Genomic DNA, 20,323 nt, shown 5'->3' with positions numbered 1-20,323 from the left:
GACAAGGTGGATGAGTAATATATTTTATTGGACTCAGCTTCTGTTGGTGCAAGAGACAAGCTTTCGAGCTACAGAGCTGTTCTTATTTGAAGAACTCGGTGTAGCCTGAAAGTCTCTCACTCTCACTAACAGAGTTTGGTCCAATAAAAGATGTGATGCCAGCCACCAATATGGCTATACCAACACTGCAGCCAACATTAGGGGAAATGTCATTTTGCTCATGTTGAAATTCTTATGACCACTTTGAGAAGCATCAGTGGCTGTGGAGTAGGAAAATCCACCCAAATTTAGGAGTTACAAGCCTCTGAAAATTGCTGGCTACATATGATCAGTAGAGACTTGTTGGAAGTTGGTTGGAGAGTCAGTCTCTGCCCTGAGCATGCTCCAGCCCAGGTCTGCAGGGACTTCATTGCAGTTGCTCCTCCTGGTACACGGTGGCCCTGGATGCAAAACTGAGCATGGGAGGCGGGTATAATAGGTCAGGGGAGGCGAAGCCTCCCCTAAGCCGAGCCCTGACCCCGCCTATGCTCTGCCCTCTCCCCCATGCCAGTGCCCAAGCCAGTAGGAACTCAGCTCTGCTGCTGTCTGGAGACCTGGCGCTAGGGGTGGCCCGGCACTGGGGCGGTCTGGCAGCCCAGTGCTGGTGCTGGCCAGGGGCCCCGGGCAGTTCAACTGGGACTCCTCTCGCTGTGGAGAGGGAGTGGGCACTCGGGACTCCAGCGGACAGAGGGTAGGGGCAGGGCCTTGGGTGCAAGGGGCAGGGCTGCATGGCTAGCCTCCCTGAAGGAGGGGCTCACGCGCCACCCACGGCATGGAGATGGTCTTTCCTGCGCTCGCAAGTTTCTCCTGCTGATACTCAGGTTGCATGGAGGAGTCAGGAGCCGAGGCAGCCTGGAGGGAGTAGGAACAGAGCACAGGGCCAGAAGGGTCTGTACACTCCCCTCCAGAACCTGGCACAGGACCCTTAACGTCTCTCTAGTTTGCTGGCCTGCCATCCCACACACATGGCAAGAACGGCTCTGCACCGTGTGCCTGCTTACCAGCGGTGCAGGTAGGGAGCGGGTAGAATGGGGACTGTCACGGGGCGTGGTGGCGCACACTGCCCACTGCGGACAGAGGGTGTGTTGACAGTCGACAGAACTGGCAATTCTTTAGGCCCACTTTCGAAGGAAAAACCATTACACTGTGTCCGAAATAGCATATAAGACTCTGCACAATCAACATGCCCATGTTCGGTCACTTTAGCCAGTTTTCCTGCCCCTGGAGCCAGTATCTCCCACCTGGATTGCAGCTGAAGCACGCTCTGGAAAGGCCCTTTAGTGATATGCTTCAGAAAGCATGAGACACATGGAGCTAGGCTGGCAGCAGTACCCCCAAACCGACAGAGGACGGGGGGAGGGAGCGGGTGAATAGATTTTGTTAAACTAAAACCAACATGCAGCCCCAGAGCTACCCTCCCACACACCACACACGGTCCACTGGTTTGAAATATGGTCATTTAATAAAACTTTCTTTTTAAAATAATACAATCCATACAACAATTACGGTTTCGGGTCAGGAATTGACATTAACACACGACGTACGGTAAAGGATAAGGAATCGTAAAGTGACAACGTAGCCATAAAATCGTGTGATCGAGGCTTTAGTCTACGCACGGCTGTGCCAGCGTCACACAGCTGATCACACACACAGTGCCACCGGGGGCTGTAAAATTGACCTGGGTTCTGCCATGCACAGTGTATTTCCAGGGGCACGGTGGTGCAGTCTGATTCACTAGTGGACGACGCGTGGAGTTCTTCCCTGCAGGGCTGGGTGCGTGTGCCTCATACACATGCAAAGGTTCCAGCTCCTCTCCGAACAGGGAACTCAGGGACCGACGGGAGGGGCGAGGGCAGGAAGCTACACAGTGAACTCAACGTTCCACGCCTGGGATTTGGATGTGGAGCCACGTGAGTGAAACAACCTGAGATTCAACTTTGGGCCAGATCCTGTATGCACTGGGTGTGCTCAGCCTGGGGTGTGCATGGGGGCCTCTGCAGCCAAACAAGAAAGCCTTGAGGGGAGGGGTTAGCCACAGGGTGTGGGGATGTATTGCACCCCTACTGCACCCTCAAACACGGGCGGAGCTGTAAAGGGCCCCGCTTCCCATGCACTGTGATTGGCCTGTCAGTCACACGCACAAGCAGCAGTGACTCAGGTGAGCTCCTGGGGCAGGGTCAAGAGAGAAGCTGTGGCCTGGGCAGTATCAGTGTGGGCCCAAGGCTAGTATGGAGGTATCCCAGCATATTCCGCTCCATAGGCCAGGCCTGTGTGTTCAGACTTGACGGGAAGTAGAAATGTGCTCCATTTTAGGCAAACAGGGTGTAGCTCCTGGCAGCCCGCGGAGCGGCCAAGTTTGCACAGGTGCACTGGCCAGTGCCTGTTGAGGGAAAGGGCTCACGGTCATGGGACACAGCGTCATGGCTGAGAACGGGTGTGCAAATGGGGCAGCGGTTTAAAGAATCTCTAGCTCCTGCTACAACCGTCTGTGAAGCGGCCAGGACACGGCTCCCCTCCCCAGCTGCTGTCATTCAGCACTCTGCTCTATCAGGCGGCAGGAAGGAAAAGCTCCAGAAATAAGCAATATGCCTCCTGCCTAGCCCCCCGCCCCCACGTGATCCCTCCCACAGACTGCCGGGGGCTGGGAACCGTCGAAAAGTTACACCTCTGACATTCTGAACAAGCGATCGTTTGCTGCTTTTCCCATTAGAGAGACGAGGCCGTCTCATCACACCTGTGGTGGCATTGGAAAGGGTGGTGCCGTGCTACTCGCTGCTGGGGTTTGTCACTATGGAACTCACTCTTTCCCTAGGAACCATGCACAGCTGTTTGTTTTTCTTTTTGCTCCCAGGGCAGGTAGGCCAGAGGAGAGCACTGGCTCATCAGAGAGCATTTCCAGCCACTAACCCACAGCACTGGGGTCTGGCAGCAATTGGGCAGTGCACACACTCCATCGCTTTCTGTTCCACAGCAACTGATGAAATCGGCCAGAGGCTTATTTTAATGAGCGAATCAAAGAGTCTGGCAGGCTGAGAAATCCACCATCAGAAACCTGCATAGCTGGTTTATTGGACAAACTGTTTTATACAACAGAAGAGAAAAGATGGCCAGAAAGGTGTGTGCGCCCTGGCCAAATTACTAGTTGGAAAATGCTACAAACATGGAATTATAAAACCCGCATCACAGCAGAATTCGGTGATGGGGTCTGATACAGCAAGTTTGTCCTAACTCCCAGGGACAGCGAGACAAAGGCACCGAGTCTAGAGTCACCCAGATGGGAAGCCAGATACCAAATGTGATTTGGGGTGGGGTATCCCCCTGTTTGCTCACTGGGATGGGCCAATCCATGGACTAAGCTGACTCCACAGATCAAGGACAATGTGCTACAGGGAGAGCCGGTTCCCATTTCGCTAAGTTCCCACTCATGGCTCCTTTTGCTCCTGCTTTTGGCATGACGACAAGTAACCTGGGCACCAAGGGCTCTCTAGTCTCTTGGCTGGAGAGGATTTCTGCTGGAGGGACGCAGTGGGATCCAGCCACGAGGAAGGACTGTGGCTCTTTTCGCCAGGTCTACACGAGACTTTTCTCGGAAAGTTTCCCACCCGTTTGGCTGCGAGCACTAGCGCACCCTGGGCTTCAGCTGGCTGCCAGCGTCTGCCACCCTGTCAGTCACCTCTGCTCCCGCTAGGCTACCACGGCTGCGGTAGCATTGGTGTTTGCAAGGGTCAGGTGGGACGTTTTCCAGAGCGCCGGGGAGTGAAGGCAAGGCCCTTGCTTCGCTGTTCACTCCTTGATCCCCTCGAGAGGTCCCTTCCCAGGACTCCTTTGCAGCTGCTCTACCACTCGTATTCCCCACCCCACAAAGTAACAAACAAAACAAACCCGAAAGTGGAGACTCTGCCACCCCTCGCGCTATCGCTCAGCCAACCAGCTCCCCCCCACCCCCACCTCCACAGGAACCAGCGCTCCCCGCAGCTGAAATAATACAGGAAACACAGGGCAGGGAACAAGTGAGATCACAACAGAAAGAACAAGGAGAAGCTGGAACCAGGAGTGAGCCCCCAAAGCTGTCAGCAGGTGTGTACTGAGCGGGGTCTAACAGTCTGGCGGTGGGTTCTGGGACTCCGCGCGCTGAGTGGCAGCCTCGTCCGGAGTCCCTCGGGAGGAGCCGAGTTGCTGGAGTTCTGCCTCGCCAGGTTTTTGGCATTCTGCATACCGGTCCGTCGCGAGCTCGGGCGGGAGAGAGGTTACTGGTGTGACTTGGGGCCCGCAGGGGGTAAGGTAGAGTCGTCAAAGAGGGGGTTCTTCACTTCCATTTCTCCAGTCTGCAGCGGTTGGCAGGGAGAGAAGATGGGGGGGGGGGCATGGAGCCGGCAGGTTAGAGGTCACAGCAGCTTAGGTCAGCCCCCCCCGCTCTGAGCCACTGTTTATGATGACACAATAGCCTCCCCCCCCATCCTCCTGCCAGGCAGCACAGCAGTGCCACTTTCATTAGCAATTGTATGGCAGAAGCGCCGAGAGGCTCCGGCCAAGATCAGGGCCCTGTCGTGCCGGGTGCTGCGCCAACCCACAGCAAGGGGGTCCAGGCCCTGACTTAGATCGGGGCCCCATTGTGCCAGGCGCTGCACCGACGCACAGCGAGAGACAGTCCTGCCCTGAAGTGTAGATGCAGCCAACTGCAAACATCCTTCCATTGACCACACTGCGTTTACACCAGGGGCTAGGCCACCATCGCGGCAACGCTCCGGGATCTCACAACCCTGAGCACTGGAGCGACGTCAACCTACTAGGTCAGTGGAGGCCATGCCTTAGACTGTGTCTTCCCTGGCAGTGCTTTACCAGGATCGCTGTACCTATATACTATACGGCCAAAGCCTTCCCAGCATTGACACAGCTCGACTGGTAACGCTGGGCTTTGTACCAGTAAAACAGAGCCACCCCTCGGAGCGAAACAAGCTGCACCAGTCAACGTGTCATTTTGCCATCGCTGCTACGTCTACATGAGGGACGTGCATTGATCTGGGATCACAGCTCCTCACACCCCTCACGGACATCACTATGCCAGCAAAGTCTGCAGCATAGACTGGCCCGAGGCCTGGTCTACACCGAGACGCCCAGCTACGACACTCAGGGGCTGAGAAAAACGTTGTGCCCTCGATTTCGTAGTTAGGTCAGCCTAGCCCCGGGTATAGACGTGATTAGGTTGATGGAAGATTTCTTCCATTGACCTAGCTGCCACCTCTTGGAGAGATGGACGGAAACCCCCTTCCATCCACGCAGGAAGCATCTACCCCGAGGTGCGACGGCAGCCCCGTACCTGTGCCGCTGTAGTGTAGACATAACCTGAGGCCGCTGCCCTGGGCTCTGTGACGCGCTGCTGCGGGGTTGGGGTTTGGGAAGTGACGTAGCTGGGATTGGGACCCGGGGGCTCCCATCCTGTGCTCTATCTGCTGGCCGACGTCGCGGCTCCCAGAGATGTCACATTTCCATTCTGAAGTGCGGCATTGTAGGAGCAGATTACGGAACTTCCCTGAGGCTGGGTCCCGCCCTGGCTTTGTGAGGAGGGGCGGGAGGAAGTGTAGATGGTATAGACTCCGGTGCCCTTGACTTCTGCCCACCCTTCCTGTGCTGAGGGGACAGTCTGACCTGCCTGGGCTGTGCTGATCACAGGACTTTTGGACGTGGGCTTTGGCCAAGTTACCAGGAGATGTAACCAGTCACCAGCCGGGGTCGGAGCTGCCATATAAGATGATTGGTGGGGGAGCGGGGTGAGAGAGAGCACACAGCTGGGAATCTCTCAGATGGACAAATCTGAAGGCGCTGCCTCTCAGCGGGGAAGGGGGAGGGAGAGGAAATGCAGCCCCACTGAGGCCCTACTACTGTCGCCTTTGGGGATGCCGCTGTAGGCCAGCTTTACAAAACCAGCCCATGAGCCAGCGTTTGCAGCTCTGCAGGGACCAGGAGCTGAAAATCTGACAGGAACCAGCTGTTTATTCCCCAGACTGCCAGTGTGCGCCCTTGAATGGGCTGTAAAGATGTAATGATGACCCTTAATCTAGGCCCTGATGATCTGATAGGGACAGCGATTACCATGTGAAAGGCTGCACTCAAGCTCCCTTTCTGAGTCACTGTGCTTTTTGCACTGTAGCTTGTAACAAGGCCGGTAGGCACTGCCACTGACCAGGGGGGCCACTGTCACCAAGCCCAGGAAAAGAATCTCGGGGTTTGCAGCTGAGGCTCCCTTAAAGCACATCAGCCAGAAAACCCCATCTGGGGGGTTACACTGGTCAGTATCTCTGGGGAGGGAGCAAACCTGGTTTCCTTGCCTGATCTAATCAATATCACCGAGCGGACCCTTGCCTAGTTAGCTGACAGATGGGAAGTGCCCCACTCCATTCCTGCACTCAGTGGGGGAGAGATTCAGAACAAGCAGTGACCAGACACAGGCTGAGGCTTGGTCTATGCTTCAAATTAGGTCAACAGAGCTAAGGTGCTCAAGAGTGTGAAAAATCAAAATCCACTGCCGTAGCTACGCTGTCCCACCCCCTAGCAAAGATGCAGCTGATTGATGCAAAGATGCACCCATTGACCTGGCTGTTGTAGTTAATCCACCTCCCTGAGAGGTGGTAGAAGAATTCTTCCCCACCACACTCCTGAGTGACATAGTTAAGCCAACCTAACCCCTGGTGTAGACGACAGAAGAATTCTTCTATCAACTTAACGACCACCTCTTAGGGTGGTTAACTACCCTGGATTAACTACCCTGATGGGAGAATCCCTCTGGTCCCTGCAGCGAGCCTCTACGATGCAGCATTTCCCGTGTAGACAAGCCCTCAGTTTTGACTTGATCATTTTATATTGATTATAAATGGTCAGCAAATATGTATCGTTACTATATCATTCATATACAAGTTGGACTGTAACGTTTCAACCTTAGTAAAGCTTTTTGCTAATTTCTCATTGAAGGTTTCGACTAAACTGATACACCCCCACGACACATTTGGGTTTTGAAGCAGCCAGCCAACTCTATTAAGCAGCAGGGTCTGGATCCTGAACAGGATCACTGGGAGCTTTTTGGGGGGCCGCCTTCAGCTTAGGTTGAATCCCCTTCTGTGCGAAGGGAAGTCAGGAGGAGACAGATAGGATGGGGATCTCAAGGAGGAGATTTTGCACAAGAGCCATTTTAAAAAGGTCTCGTTGCAAAGAACAGTCAACTCGTTCTTTGTAAGGGAGAGGGTTTTGGAACTGCCTGAGAGCAGGGATCCCATTCCTCCTCCCCGTCTGCCCAGTGCCTGAGGGCCCGGCAGATTCAGGCAGCGCCAGCTCAAGCGGCTCCCGAGGTAGCTCACAGGCTCTGAGGCGCGATGGCTGCAAGGGAGCATTGAGAGGAAAGGGGCGGAGGAAGGGCACACATTGCCAACTTACAGGAGCCAGCCCTGGGCACTCATACACTGTGAAATCACCGTCTTCGTTCTCTTCGTCGGAGGATGCTGAGTCAGGCAGTTTGGGCTCCTCTTTATGCCTGAAAAGAGAGAGGCACGTAGAGATGGAGGTGAAATTCACAGGGGCAATTTCCTCTCCAGCTGCAACAGCGCAAACCCAGCACTATTTAGCAAGGCAGACCCTCCAGCTAGAAGGTTGAAGCAAATGGGGATTCCCAGCACCATCCTGTCGGCACCCTCTCCCCCCGCCCGGGCATTTCCTGAACTGCAAGGGGAACGCCTTCAGAGAGCTCCCGAGCCCGGCTCTAGACTGTGGTGATCCTTATTCCGGACTGACCCTTGTTAACAGCCGGCAGCTGGCAAGGCCGTTGCTGCTTTCTCAGAGAGTGGGAAGGAGTCACTTACTTTTCCATGGAGAGCATCTGCTGTTTTTGGTGTTGGTAGTGATACATCTGGGCGCTCTGAGCCAGCTTCTGATCCCCAGGCTTTAAAAGAAAAACAGGAGATGTGAACACAGGTCTCCAGAGAGCGATTAGCTTTCTGTGGCCCACAGAGCCTCCAGTACAGACCGGAGGCCAGGGTGAGAGACAGGTTTTAACATGACTACAGATGACTTCTTTTAAAATACCTCTGCGGCACACCCCCTCCCCCTTTGTGTTTCACCAACCTCTCTAGAATTCATACAGGGTTTGCTCACAAAGTACAACCTCAAGTGTTAAAAACTGACCATGCTGCCGACGGGTCTGACAGAAGGTCCAGAGTGGCTTACCGAGATCTTGTCATATGGCAGGGGGCCGGGTAGCTTCTGAGCTGGGTAGTCAGTTTTCTGAGCTAGTCTGATTTCCTTCTGCAGCCTACAGAGGGGACAAGACACTGGGTAAGCAGGAATGATTTAAAGGGACAGGCCCCAAATTAAACCTATCCACCTTCTTAGCTTTCTCAAATTCCCTTTTCAACCATTCCTCCCTCAGAACCAAACTACCATGGCTTGGGACTGCAGCAATGAAAATTCCTACCTGCAATTCCATAACAAACCTAAGGGTGGGGGTTCACCCACCAGGACAGGTACCTACACACACGCTGAGCTAAAAACCATCTGAGCATCTATCTGCTTGTTGGTTCTGACCAGGCAGGAAGCACTGAAACACAATCCTCCCACTCAGAGGTCTGGAGAGAAGCAGCCTTGTACCTTTCAATGGCATGCCTGTTCTCCAGAGCTGAGCAGAGAGGCCAAGCATGGGACAGGGCCACAGAGGTATAATGAATAGTGTAGAGAAGAGGCAAAGAGTCCTGTGGCACTTTCATGTACTGACAGACGTATTGGAGCATAAGCTTTCGTGGGTGAATCCCCACTTCGTCGGATGCATGCTTATGCTCCAACACGTCTGTTAGTCTATAAGGTGCCACAGGACTCTGCCGCTTTTACAGATCCAGACTAACACGGCTCCCCCTCTGACACTTGAGTGCAGAGAAGGCTGATCGGGAGCTTCTGTTCTGCCTGTCCCACAGCACAAGAACAAGGGGATGTTCAATGAACCAGAACAGAAAATTCAGAACTGATCGAAGGAAATGGTTTTCTGAATGTGGAAGTAGCTTGTGGAACTCTCAGCCACAGGCTGTCAGTGAGGCCAAGAACTTAGGGATTGGAGGTTTATATGGATAACAAGAACATCCAGAATTCTCATTGCTCACGCTAACGTGTGTTGGAAAGAATATTAAATCTCATACTTTAGAGCGTAAGCTAATCTCTCTGAGTGCTGGGGAACAGGAGGGAATCTTCATGAGGGACACATTATTCCACATGTGCCTCCTACATGGTTTCTCTTGCTCCTTCCCCTGAAGTATCCGGTGCTGGCCACTATCAAAGACAGGACACGGGGTGAATCCAGTCTAGCAGTGCCCATGTTCTTATGAGTTAACTCCATTCATTGCAGCACCAAGCCATTTAACACTGGTCTAGCACTCATCTCCGTGCAATCAACCCAGCATTTGTGTGGACTGAGCCAGGGTGTGTGATCTGCTCACAGAAAGCAGGGCAGGAGTCTTCCTGGTTTCAGGTGGTTACCCTGGACCCTTATGTATCTGGTGAGCTCATTGGAACAGGGGCTGTTCCAGGGGCTGGAACAGGGCGGCCCAGCCGTTTGCTGGAGGAGGTCCCTGCTGGCTTACCTGCACCAGCAGATCGCAGCCACGATTAAAGCAACAATGCCGGCGACAGAGAACACCACGATCATCCCTGCAAAAGAAGGAACACAGCGCAGAGCTCGTCACCTGGCCGCTACTGACCAAGCTAGCCCAAAACAGACAGAGGGGTTGTTACGGGCTGGGATGGTTTGCCCTCCCTGCCCTTTCAATAACTAACCCCTCCAAGTCCTGTAACGCCTACCCTGCTGGGCACCATCGCTCACAGGCACCCAGAGTGCAGCAGCTTCAATACCTTCAAACGTACGACAGTAAACCTGGTCACTCCACGGATGCAAGTGTTGTCGGTCTCATAAGCAAACTGAATTCCGTCTCTCCCCACTGGGAAATGCAACAAACTCCCAGGAGAGGCCAGCCTGAGCTGCAAAGCTCCACTTCGGAGCCAAACTGCCTCTTGGCCCATCACAGACACAGCGGCAAGCCCCAAGGTGCTAAACCAGCTCCCGCACCCCCGCACAGCCTGGATCGGGCCCATCTCTAGCTCTGAACTCCAAAGGGAAGCCTGCACTTACCGAGTATCAGGAGGTCATTGGAAGTGACATGGAACACCTCCACCGGAGAACTCTTCACTGTCTTGGTGGGAGCGGTGGGATGAGATGTCACAGCCCTGTGGCTCGCTCTGTTCCTCTGGGGGGACTCCCCTCTCGCCCCAATGGTTTCAGGATGCTTCCCTGCCGGGGTGGCTGTGCAAGAAAGCAGAGACCATGAGCATCAGCAGAGGCAGCGGGGCCCTGCAGCACCCAGCTCTGGGGCAGGCAGCGGAGATATGGACAAAGAGGTGAAAACCATTCGCTACCCCCATTGGTGTTGTCATAAATATAAAGGGAAGGGTAACAACGTATCTGTATACAGTGCTATAAAATCCCTCCTGGCCAGAGGCAACATCCTGTGACCTGTAAAGGGTTAAGAAGCTCAGCTAACCTGGCTGGCACCTGACCCAAAGACCAATAAGGGGACAAGATACTTTCAAATCTGGGGGTGGGGGGGGGGGGGTGGGGGGCAGGTTTTTGTTTGTGCTCTTTGTTTAAGGGGTTGCTCTCTCTTGGGACTGAGAGAGGCCAGACGGAAATCCATCTTCTCCAACCCATCCTAATCCAAGTCTCCAACATTGCAACCAGCATAGGTAAGCCAGGCAAGGCAGATTAGTTTATCTTTTGTTTTATGTGAATTTTCCCTGTGTTAAGAGGGAGGTTTATTCCTGTTTTCTGTAACTTTAAGGTTTTGCCTAGAGGGATGCTCTGTGTTTTGAATCTGAAATACCCTGTAAAGTATTTTCCATCCTGATTTTACAGAGATGATTTTTACCTTTCTTTTTTTTTAATAAAATCCTTCTTTTAAGAACCTGACTGATTTTTCCATTGTTCCAAGACCCAAGGGTTTGGGTCTTTAATGATATTGTAACCAACTGGCTAGGATATTATTCTCAAGCCTCCCCAGGAAAGGGGGTGTATACGGCTTGGGGGGATATTTCGGGGGAAGACGTCTCCAAGTGGTCTCTTTCCCTGTTCTTTGTTTAAAACACTTGGTGGTGGCAGCATACGGTTCAAGAATAAGGCAAAGTTTGTACCTTGGGGAAGTTTTTAACCTAAGCTGGTAAGAATAAGCTTAGGGGGTCTTTCACGCAGGTCCCCACATCTGTACCCTAGAGTTCAGAGTGGGGAAGGAACCCTGACACGTGTTTAATGCTTTAGCACCGACCAGGACGCGCCATCTTGCTGTTCACAGGGATGCAATACAGAACCCCAGAACATACGGAAAGTCCGCAACGTACCCCTTGCTAATAGAGGGGCTAGATCCTTAACTCCCACTGCAGACAATGGGTCTTGTGCTACGACTACAGGATCGGGCCCGTAGCTGGTGGGGGAATCACTTGTGGAATAAATGTGAAATCAGCAGCCGTTCTCCTCCGTTCTAGCACTTGTGCTCCCCGTTATAAAATACAGCCATAAAAGGCAACTTTATTGCCCTGGCATCAGCAGTTTGGGTGCCTCTTACATTAGGAAATGAAGCTACGAAATCTTTCAAGAAATCCCAGTTCATGGGATGGAAAAGGGAGAGAGAGAAGACAAAATTTCCAAGGTAGGGAATATCTCTCCCCAAAACCATGTCCCTTTCCTCAGGTCACCAAACACGCAGCACTTCTAGAGCATCTTTCATCTAGAATCTCACGGGAGAGGTCATCCCTCTTTTACAAATCGAGAAACTGAGGCACACAGAGGTTAAGGGAGTTCCTCAAGGTCACACAGAGTTGTAGTCAAGCCAGGAATAGACCCTGGTCCCCTGCTCTAACCACTAGCGTGCACTGCCTTGACATACCTAGAGGATGGGAGTCTCAAGTTTGTTTCCAAATGAGGAAGCGCACATGTTCTCCAGGCCCTGGGCTTTGCTCCTGCTGAATTCAGGAGCCCTGTAATATGGTATTTGCAGAGCAATGAAAACTCCTTGGCCTGCTCTCCCCCCAACTCACCCAGCCAGGAAATGCTAGAAACACTTCCCTGGAAACCTAGTAATTCAGGACAGGAATTTAAGCACCAATCTATTAAATCGGCAGCAGGGACAGTAAAACAGAGCCTTCAATAAGCAGGACATTTCAGAGGGCTCATGTTTATTTACTTTCCACGGTTTTCAGCCTTTGAGCGGAGAGTCTGAGTTGTTGATCACAGGGGTTTTGTCTGAACTTTGGGACCGTTGGCCTCAGAGTCACTAAACGCGGAAAGCAGCGCAATTGCATAAAAGCAGCTGGGAGAACAGGCTAAGGAGAGCAGGCAGGTGACTTCTGCACTCACCATCCTGGAGCAGATGGAGGCGAGAGGCATCCTGCCTGGCCAGCACGTCAGCTAAGAAGTCGATTTCCTCCTCTAGGTTGGGAACAGAAGTTCTCCCTGAGGAAAGAGAGAAAACTGCTGTAATGGTTTACTGCCACGGAGCATCGGGGGCTTACGGCTCCCAAAGGAATGGTCAGCTGCCCAGAGCAACATGTGCATTATACAGGGCAAGGCTCCAGCTCTGGGGCTGGAGAGCAAGTGACAGCTTGGAGCTCCTGCAGGAGCAGTTTCCTCCGCAGGCAAGTCTGAAACACACTCCGCTAACAGAGGGCAGGGGCTCTGAAACTGGGGGTCGCGAGTACATGCACAAAACAGAGAGCAACTGCAATAAAATATATCTTTTAAATCTAGTGTTTTAGAAAATGACACACACCTTTCTATCACAATGTAGAGTATTTACTTCAAAAAGTATCACAAACACACAATGCAGCGATTGCTGTTCCTAAACAACATATATATTTGTATTAGCAACACTTTAAGGAAATTGGACTCTGGGGATCGTAGTATCATGGGGGCAGGTTTGTCGTCTTGAGACTAAAAAGGTGGGACTGAGACAACGTTAGAGGGCTTGATTGTTGCATTAAACTGCAGACCAATCAGAACACTGAGATCGGCAACAAAAACAGGTAATTTATAATGTAACAGCCAGACACACAGGCAGGTGTGGTGCTGTGGGGGTGCTTATTGCGGTTACAGCCACCTCAAAATTTGCCTTAGCCCCCATGCCCATCTCTCCCAGCACAAAGGTCAAACCTTATGCAGCAGTAAGGCTGGCATGGTATGGCATTGCCACCCTCCCTTCTGCAATTCTGCGCTGCGGCTGGTGGGATGCTGCCCTCAGAGCTGGGGACCCAGCCAGCAGCCCTGCTCTCCGGCTGCCAAGCTCTGAAGGCAGCGCCGCGGCCAGCAGCCGCGCAGAAGTGAGGCTGGCGATGGGGCGCTAAGTCCGCTGTGAAAATGGATATTGACAAAATTTCTTCGCACCCTCCCAGTGTTAAACAGTAAAAAATTTTTAAAAATAACTTTTCTGCTTATAATTATAATAATTTGATAAAAATGTTTTCGTCTTAATTTAAAAGCAATGAGAACACGTAAATTCATTTTAAACAATAGGGTTATACATTTACCATTTTAAAATGTTAAATATAAACAATGTGTTTTTAATTGATAAGGGCAGCGGGGGGCGGTCGCACTCAGAGGCTTGTTGTGTGAAAGGGTCGTCAATACAGAAAGTTTGAGAACCAATGTGCTAAATCCTGTAGGTGAGTGTAGTCAGTGGGTCTTGTGTTGAGACTGCAGGACTGGGCCTTTAGCTGGTGAGAACGGCTGAGAAGAAACAGCACCCACCTGCCTCCCTAGCAAGTGTCTCCACGGCAGCAGTACACTGGCACCCTGTACAAGAAGCACTGGCAAATGCCAGGTGACTCTCTCCGAGACCTGTAATTCAGACTCTGAGCCCCCCAAAACACACAGATAATAGTTGAGGGACTGTGAGTGTCACCTCTCGCCCCCCCCCCCCCCCCCGAAAGAGATTTTAAGCAGAACTCAGAAAATCCCACTGGCGGGCTTGAAATATTTCACTACTCCGATGGAATCAGAAGGCGGTGACGAGCAGAAAGGAAGTCACAGCCAAGACAGCCTTCTGCACAGTTTCTCACATTGCAATCACAGCCATTAGTCCCAGATAAACCCCATCAGAGCAAATCCAGAACCCTAAAAGGGCAAGGTCTGGCCTAAAAGCGTGTATCAGCCATTGAACTAATTAAAAATGTTTTGTTAAAGCTAGTGTTAAAATTGTCTAATACACAGGTCTACAAAGAGTTTCTATACATCCGGCTGTAACGCTTGAATTATCCAAAAGTACAAAGCTTGGTTTTAAAAGCCATAAAATTCATATAGTACATAATCTGCAATATCTCAAATGAAGGTTAATAAATGTAATAATCCAGTTTAAATACTAGCATCCAGATACGCCAATACATCACTCACAAAAAGTTACACTAAGAATAGTTCGTGGAAAGCAAATATAGCAGTGAGTGTAGATTGTCCCTCAGTAATTGGGAATTTAGGATAGGGTGTCCCTCCATAAATACAATCCATCAGAGAAGTATTTCAGTTACTTTCCTGACTTTGCTGCTCAATGGCATGCTAGCTCAAAAAGCCAAGCGAAATATTTGCTGCAATCACAAGGCTAAGAAGAAAAACACGTCTGTTTAGAAGCTACCTGGGAAATGTCCCTCTGCATTTGTTAGCGAAAGACAACAAACAAAGGTACAAACCTTTTACATGTTATAGCAGTGATTGTAGGGTCTCTCTTGAAATCACACAGCCAGTGATGGTGCCGGAGTGGGTCTGGGCGTCAGAGGAAAGGTAGAGTAGGGTAGACTGAGACCAGCAAGTGTGTTTTAAACACAACTGGCTCTACCGACACAAGGGGAAAAGTCCTGTCTGAAATGGTGTTAGCTAACACATTTTCTAACATACCCTTTCCCCCCTACTCTAGATGTGGCCCTGGAGTAGATGCTGGGTTCTCTGCATATTGGACATTGGATATTTATCTAGACACTCCCTACCCCGCCACCTTGGAGTTCTGGAGACATCTGGGATCATTGAGGCTTGCTCCGAACTTGTCCTATGTCATCAGAGCCCCCGGGGGCAGGTAGGAAGCCCTTGGAGCTGGTAGCACTCACCAGAGGAAGAGGCCGTATTATTGAGAAATGGATGACTTGAAAATTATTTATCTCCATGGAAGATTATTATTAGGTAGGGTCTCCTGGGAGGGGCAGGGGATGAGAGAGGGCACTTTGCCCTTACTCCAGATCCTTGGATGAAAGGACATTTTACACGAAGGATTCTCAACTCCTTCCCCTTCAGAATCCAATACCAGCCCTGGTTGGACAAAGCCCAATTTTTCCTGGATGTTGAGGAGGGTTGAGAGGCATAAGGTGCTTCTTAGGCTGGGTGGGGTTTTCATTCAATCATCCCATTGTTCTCAGCCCAGACAGGTGTTGGATACAGGAGCCACTGGGTGGGATCTCACAGCCTGTGTCACTCAGGACGTCAGACTAGACAATGGAACGTCCCTTCTGACCTTGACACCTATGGCTCTATGGCTGACGTGGGGGGTGGGGGGGGGGGGGAGGCTTCCTGCCAAACATATTTAATGTTTCTGAGTGCATGCAACTTGTAGGTTGTGTGTTGTGCACAAAGATCTTAAAGAGCTTCACAAACATCCACCTTCTCAGCACCCCTAGGCTTGGCATAACTCCCATTTGTGTGAAATGTGGGACTGAGGCACACAGCCTGGCCAAGCAGCAAGTCAATGGCAGCGCTGGAAAAAGAACCCAGGAGTCCTATTCTCCAGCTGGGACGATACTCCATCCGCCCTCCCTCCATTCTATTTCCAAACACTCCCATGGCTCCGCAGCCCTGCAAGAAATACCCTCGGTCCAATAAATGAAACCCACACATACCACTGGGCATTGAGGTGAACGAGAGGCAGACAGAAGTTATGCAGAAAGGGAAACCCAGAGGATGTTGTGAAACAGAGCTGGCTGAGGGAGGAAAGAAAAAAGTGATGAAAGTCGGGGGAGCAGCAGTGCCTCTTGGGAACACCATGAACAGGCCCTTCCCCGAAAGGGGCACCGCAATAGTGTTTCTCAAGTCAATAACCCGAATTCATGGCCTGACCAGGACTCTGACACACTCAGCAGAGTGACACCGACCAGTGGGACTGGAATGGACAGGCTGCCTCGGGCCGCATAACGTCCAGCTAAGCGGTGTTTGGCTATCACCCATATGATGCCCGGGACGGCCCTGGCACTGCACTGGAGGTTAGGGACATAAGGGGAAGTGACGACAGAAACTCAGAAGAAGTGAGGAGAAAGGGCAGCAATTCAGTCCTGCCAGCCCCCACGGCCTCAGCGCTCCAGGCGGGATCACCATCACATACACTGCCCCTCCCAGCTTCCTTCAGCTCCCTGCATCCTTGCACCAGACCATGTACGTTCACCATGGACCTCCTCCTCGGCCCAGAAGGCAGGGTAGTCTCTGAGCTCTAGGCGGGGAAGGAAGGATCATGAACTCCGGTGTTCTCCAGGGCCAACAGGGTTAAAGGGAGGGGTAATCTTGCACCCATGATTGGACAGACATGAAGACCCCAAAAGTATGGGATAGGGGCCACCGCCCCCTGCTGGCCCTGCCCACATTCACCTCGGGGGGATCTTTGCCGTTAGCTCGTGGAGCTGGAGGATGCAGAGAGTCACAAACCAGAGTTTGCCACTGGCTGAGCTAGACACAGAACCCACCTCCTGCCTCTTGGGAGGGGAGATTTGCGTTAATGATGCCACCAGCCCATATGAACCCCTGACGCCAGCAGCCGCTGCTGTCAGCACAGTCCCAGGCAGAGTGTGAACAAAGGCTCCGCTCGGGGCTCCCCACCCCGCACTTTGAACTCAGAGCATCATCAGGGTGTGCGGTACACAGGCAGCTGCAGAGCCGCGGAGAGCACCGTGCTCCTGAGGGCTGCGGGGCCATTGTAGGGCACAACGGCGGGCCTCAGGCAGGGGGTGTCTTAGTGCCCTGCTGCAGGAGGATGTCAGGCCCAACATGCCATGCAATCTCCCTTCTCTGCCGCCCCAGGAGCCCCTCTACCCCGAGTGCCCCAGCTGACTGCAGCTCCCTGCAGGGGTCACACAGAGCCGGGGAAGGTCTCAGGGAGCCTGGCCCCAAACCAGCTGGACCCATTACCTTGAACTGCACACAAAACTGAACACGTGGGAGCCAGCCAGCTCTATAAGCTAACAGGCCCTCCACCTGCTCCGGCCCAGCAGGGAATTCCCTATTGGGCTCCAGCAGCATCTCCACCTAGGAGGAGGGGCCATTGGTCTCAATTAGTGGATTATTAACACCTATGTTTTTAGCCCTGCACGATAATCTGCAGCCAAACTCCAACAGAGCTGTCTGGAAGCCAGGCGAGCTATACCTGCTTCCAGTGGGGAGGACTTGGGGCCTTGGCATCTCTTAGTACGTAGCCCCCTACATGTGTATAGTCCTCCCTGGAGAAGGGAGGCACAGACAGGTCCTGCCCGGAGGCTTGCAGACCAGGTGGGATACACAACACGAGGCAGGGAGGGGAAGATAGAGGATGGAGAGCGGCTCGTGATAAGGCGACGAGGCTCAGCTTTACACTAGGTGCACATCACCTTAATGCCAGCCCCTATCTTGGACAAAAGGGATTCCCCCCAGAGTAGCCTCACAGGGGCTGAGCTCCACCACTGTGTGTCAGTGCAAAGGCCACTGGCCAGCCGGGAAAGGGCCAGCCTATATGCCCAGTTGTGCTTATATGTTCAGTCATCTGTGGGTCACAAGTATCCTACAAGAGACCAGGGCCTGGGGGGAAGGGCAGTGCTGCCTTGGGGGATACCCCTCCTTCCAGGTAAGCCGTAGGCTGCTGGAGCACAACTCCCTCCCCCCACAGCCTGCTCCCCTGGGCAGAAAGGAAGTGTGTGTTAAGACCCCAGCATAGATGTGACCGTGGGCTGATGGCACTAACCCAGCCCGGCTCTTGGCTGCAAGCCGGGCACACCGTGCAGCCAGCCACAGGGGCCAAACTCTGGCACCCCCCATTGATTTTAATGGGCATCGCCGATGTACAGAATGTTCTGAAAGATCAGGCCCATTCATCGTCTATAGGGCAATTCCCCATTAGCTCCCTGCCCCGTCATCCCTGGAAAGCAAACCCTGCCTCATTCCTTACTGACACAGCTCCCCAACGGTCCAGAGGTGGCAACATTCTGCCCCGGCAGTTCTGATCGAGTTAGGTGGTCTCTGGGCGCAGCTGCAACATGCATGTTAAATAAGGAGCATATTAACAGGCAGATACATTTACATTTACAGCAAAGTATCATCCTTGGAGCTTTTAAAAACAAGACATTCCGACACTGCACACGCAAGTCAATCAGTTACACAACCGGGAGCCGCTGCTGAAATAAATCTGGCCTGGCCAAACCCCATGATGTGAAACTCATGCTGGGAAGTGCTCATTTTTGATGCATTGTGCAAAGGCTGCTTTCACTACTCTGTGTGTGTGTCTCTCTCTCTCTCACACGTACACACACAGGGAAATCCTGGCATTTGTTACACTGCTTTTGACTTCAGGGAGAGCTTGCCAGACGCATATCAGAGCCTGCTATTCAGGCACCAGGCTTTTAACAGGATTAAACTCAACTTCAAAGCCAGAAGATGTTAAATGCTCTCTCTTTTTTTCTACCTCTCAATTGCTTCATTCAGCCAGGGCTGTCCTCAGTGGGGAGCCTTGGAGGATGAATCAAAACACACAAAAGGGGAAGTGGGACAGAGGCGGGCTCAGCATCTGGATAATTCAAGGTTATAGCAATTACAGGCCCCTTTGGAATTTGTTGTCACTTTGAATGTTTGGAAATAAACATCAAATTCCCTCCCTGTGTTCTTGTACAATAGAACCCCGTCCCCACCCCCAAAACCTAATCCCAGTGACTCAACAATGCTATTTGTGCCACAGTCCAGCTGATCAGAGACTTTACTTCAGTGTGATTTAAAACAAGAGACATTAGGAGTCACAAACATTTCAAACTGATTTAGTTAAAGCCGTGCAAACCTTTATAGTACATGCACTTAAACCAGGTTTACCCTTGCTTGTCAATCTACTTCGCATCTGTTGCCTTGCCAACAGATTTTATGGAGAGTCTTGATTCATATAATTTAGTACGATCTCCTACATAACATAGACCAGAAAGCTTCCCCAAAGTAACTCCTCTGAGCTAGAGCAGGTTTCTCACAATATTTAGTGCTTTCCTCGAAGCCCCAGCTCCTAGAGTCATGTGATTAGTTGAGAATTTCAGCTTCCACTTTAAAAGTAGGAAATTTCTAGCCCTCAAGTTTGCAGAGAAAAGCCTGAACATCTGACCCAAATGCCCCCTAAAGGCTCAGAAGCCGGAAGGGAAATAAAAAGAACCCCAAATATATTATATTTTTATAAAATTGCATGATTTTTAAGCCAGCCTCATGATTTTTAGGGTCTGAATCATGGGTTTTGAACACCGAGAGTTGGCAATACTGCATCTGATTTACCTAATTAAGCTACACTAATTTAAGCAAAGGTTAACCTGATTTAAGAGCACCTGTATTAGATGCTTTCACAGGTTTAGCTAGATCAATCTAAAATCAGTTTAAGGAGAAAACCAGTTACACGAGCTCTCTGTGGCCTTGTCTATGTAAGGGTTGCACCAGTTTAATTACACTGATTTTAATTTAATTGAGTTGCAATCTAGACAGATTTAAATGAGGGTTTAACATTTAAAGGCATGTGTGTTAGGAGTCTGTACAAGTTAAAATGGATTTTAAAATCTATTTGGTTAACTTGGTGCAACTTTTCTAGTGCACACAAGAGCATAGAAAGAGTGCCGCTAGAGCGCTCTCTCTCTCTCTCTCTCTCTCAAAAAAAGGGGGGGGGTCTCATATCATCCATCTTGTATTCTGTTTGTTTAGATCATATCAGAGAAGGATACTGGTAGAGCAGCGAGAAGACTAACCCTTATGTTAGGTTTAGAGTTGACAGAAAGCATGAAATAAATCCTGTCTCCGTTTCACACTGGATTCTATCAACACAATAATAATTATTTATACAGTGATTTTCATCTCTGCAGCTCTTTGGAAAACAGCATGTGCTATTTGGCTGGTAAGACTCTAGCACCCACACCGGCCAGTACCAAATGAGATAACTCTGCTATAATGAATTAAGGATCTAGGACAGTTTTACATTTAAGCATGAAACTT

At 51.3% G+C, this 20,323-nt stretch overlaps 1 protein-coding gene across 3 annotated transcripts in view; it reads right to left on the bottom strand.

Moving 5' to 3' along the window:
* Positions 1-1,482: 1,482 nt before the first annotated feature.
* The window catches only part of NPDC1 (neural proliferation, differentiation and control 1), a 148,952-nt gene continuing 130,111 nt past the window's right edge, over positions 1,483-20,323 (bottom strand). For all 3 annotated transcript variants that reach the window (XM_043530438.1, XM_037879931.2, XM_037879932.2), the window contains exons 3-9: positions 12,470-12,565; positions 10,196-10,366; positions 9,651-9,717; positions 8,251-8,335; positions 7,887-7,966; positions 7,465-7,561; positions 1,483-4,364 (exon numbers count right to left, since the gene is read on the bottom strand). In XM_043530438.1, coding sequence (XP_043386373.1) covers positions 4,287-4,364; positions 7,465-7,561; positions 7,887-7,966; positions 8,251-8,335; positions 9,651-9,717; positions 10,196-10,366; positions 12,470-12,565 — 674 coding nt within the window. In that variant the 3' untranslated portion in view covers positions 1,483-4,286. The remainder of the gene's footprint in view (positions 4,365-7,464; positions 7,562-7,886; positions 7,967-8,250; positions 8,336-9,650; positions 9,718-10,195; positions 10,367-12,469; positions 12,566-20,323) is intronic.

Source organism: Chelonia mydas, chromosome 16, assembly GCF_015237465.2.
Source record: "Chelonia mydas isolate rCheMyd1 chromosome 16, rCheMyd1.pri.v2, whole genome shotgun sequence".
Classification (NCBI taxonomy): domain Eukaryota; kingdom Metazoa; phylum Chordata; order Testudines; family Cheloniidae; genus Chelonia; species Chelonia mydas.
Note: the sequence above shows the minus strand (reverse complement) of the source record. Positions and strands in the feature narration are given on the sequence as shown.